The 1,462-nt window shown below is 54.8% G+C and overlaps 1 protein-coding gene across 1 annotated transcript in view; it reads right to left on the reverse strand.

Annotated features, from left to right (window-relative positions):
• Nucleotides 1-1,462, reverse strand: part of LOC102034084 (kin of IRRE-like protein 1) — a gene marked incomplete at its 3' end in the record, with an annotated part of 25,918 nt that overhangs the window by 895 nt on the left and 23,561 nt on the right. The window contains 3 exon segments of the mRNA XM_031065342.1: nucleotides 3-73; nucleotides 168-275; nucleotides 923-1,230. Of these exon segments, the coding sequence (XP_030921202.1) occupies nucleotides 3-73; nucleotides 168-275; nucleotides 923-1,230 (487 nt within the window).

The following is a 1,462-nucleotide window of genomic DNA, read 5'->3' on the forward strand; positions in this document are numbered from 1 at the left end:
GCCAGCGTCAGCGGCTCCCGGTTCACCGTCTCCACCTTGATGTCCAGCTTGCGCAGCGTGACGTCCTTGCGGCCTGCCGGGCGACCACAGAGTGACCACGGGGTGACCACGGGGTGACCACTGAGTGACCATGGAGTGACCCCAGAGTGACCCCTGACCCCACTCACTTCCTTTGCGGCGCCGGTAGAGGAAGCAGGCCAGGGCCAGCAGGCAGCTGATGAGGAGGACGCTGGCGCCGATGGTGGCGCCGGCGATGATGCCCACGGGCAGCACCTCTGTGGGGACACCAGGGGACAGTTGGGGACAGTGCCACAGCCCAGCTCTCATCCCAAAGCCCCCACAGCTCGGCTCGGAGGGGGATTGTGGGGTCACCACGTCCAGGGTGGGGCCGATCCCAGAATTGCAGGGGTTCCTTGGGGAGCCCAGCCCCATCCCAGGGCTGACCCCTTTTCCAGGAGGAATTGCCCCAGATTTACAACTGGAGGCCACCCAAAGCTGTCCCCAAGCTCCCTGCCACTGTCACCTTTGCCCAGCCCAAAGCTGTCCCAGCTTGACCCAACTTGAGGCCATTCCCTGTCACCCAGATTGTCCCCAAGCCGTGTCCCACTGTCACCTCTCTCCTCGAGCTGGATGATGGCCGTGCCGGGCCCGAAGCTGTCCCAACCCAACCCAAAGCTGTCCCCAAGCCGTGTCCCACTGTCACCTCTCTCCTTGAGCTGGATGATGGCCGTGCCGGGCCCGAAGCTGTCCCAACCCAACCCAAAGCTGTCCCCAAGCCGTGTCCCACTGTCACCTCTCTCCTCGAGCTGGATGATGGCCGTGCCGGGCCCGAAGCTGTTCCAGGCCGTGCAGTTGTAGCGCGTCTGGAAGTCGGCGTCCATAGTTCACCCAAAGCTGTCCCCAAGCCGTGTCCCACTGTCACCTCTCTCCTCGAGCTGGATGATGGCCGTGCCGGGCCCGAAGCTGTTCCAGGCCGTGCAGTTGTAGCGCGTCTGGAAGTCGGCGTCCATGACGTTGTTGATGGTCAGCGTGGACAGGACGCCGCTGCCCGTGTTGCTCCTCTCCACCGTGTAGCGCTCCAGCGTCCCCGCTTCCAGAATGTTCTCCTTCCACGCCCAGGCCTGCGGGGAGGGGCTGCCTCAGCACCGCGCTGACAGAAATCATTCTGAACTCTTTGCTTTATTCACTGCTTTGTACTGCGGTTTGTGAATTATCCTGATGTTAACGCAGTTATCATTATTTTATTGTATGTTATATTATTTTATATTATTTGTTTTATGTTTATAAATTGTATTTTATTATATGTATTAATATACTTATAATACTTATATATTATATATACTATATTATTTATAATACTACAGTAGTATATATATACTATATATACTACTTGTAATAGTATAGTACTATATTACTTATAATATTTTCATTGTAAAATAATATCCTTTATAATTATAAATAA

This window comes from Geospiza fortis, unplaced genomic scaffold (assembly GCF_000277835.1).
Source record: "Geospiza fortis unplaced genomic scaffold, GeoFor_1.0 scaffold735, whole genome shotgun sequence".
NCBI lineage: Eukaryota > Metazoa > Chordata > Aves > Passeriformes > Thraupidae > Geospiza > Geospiza fortis.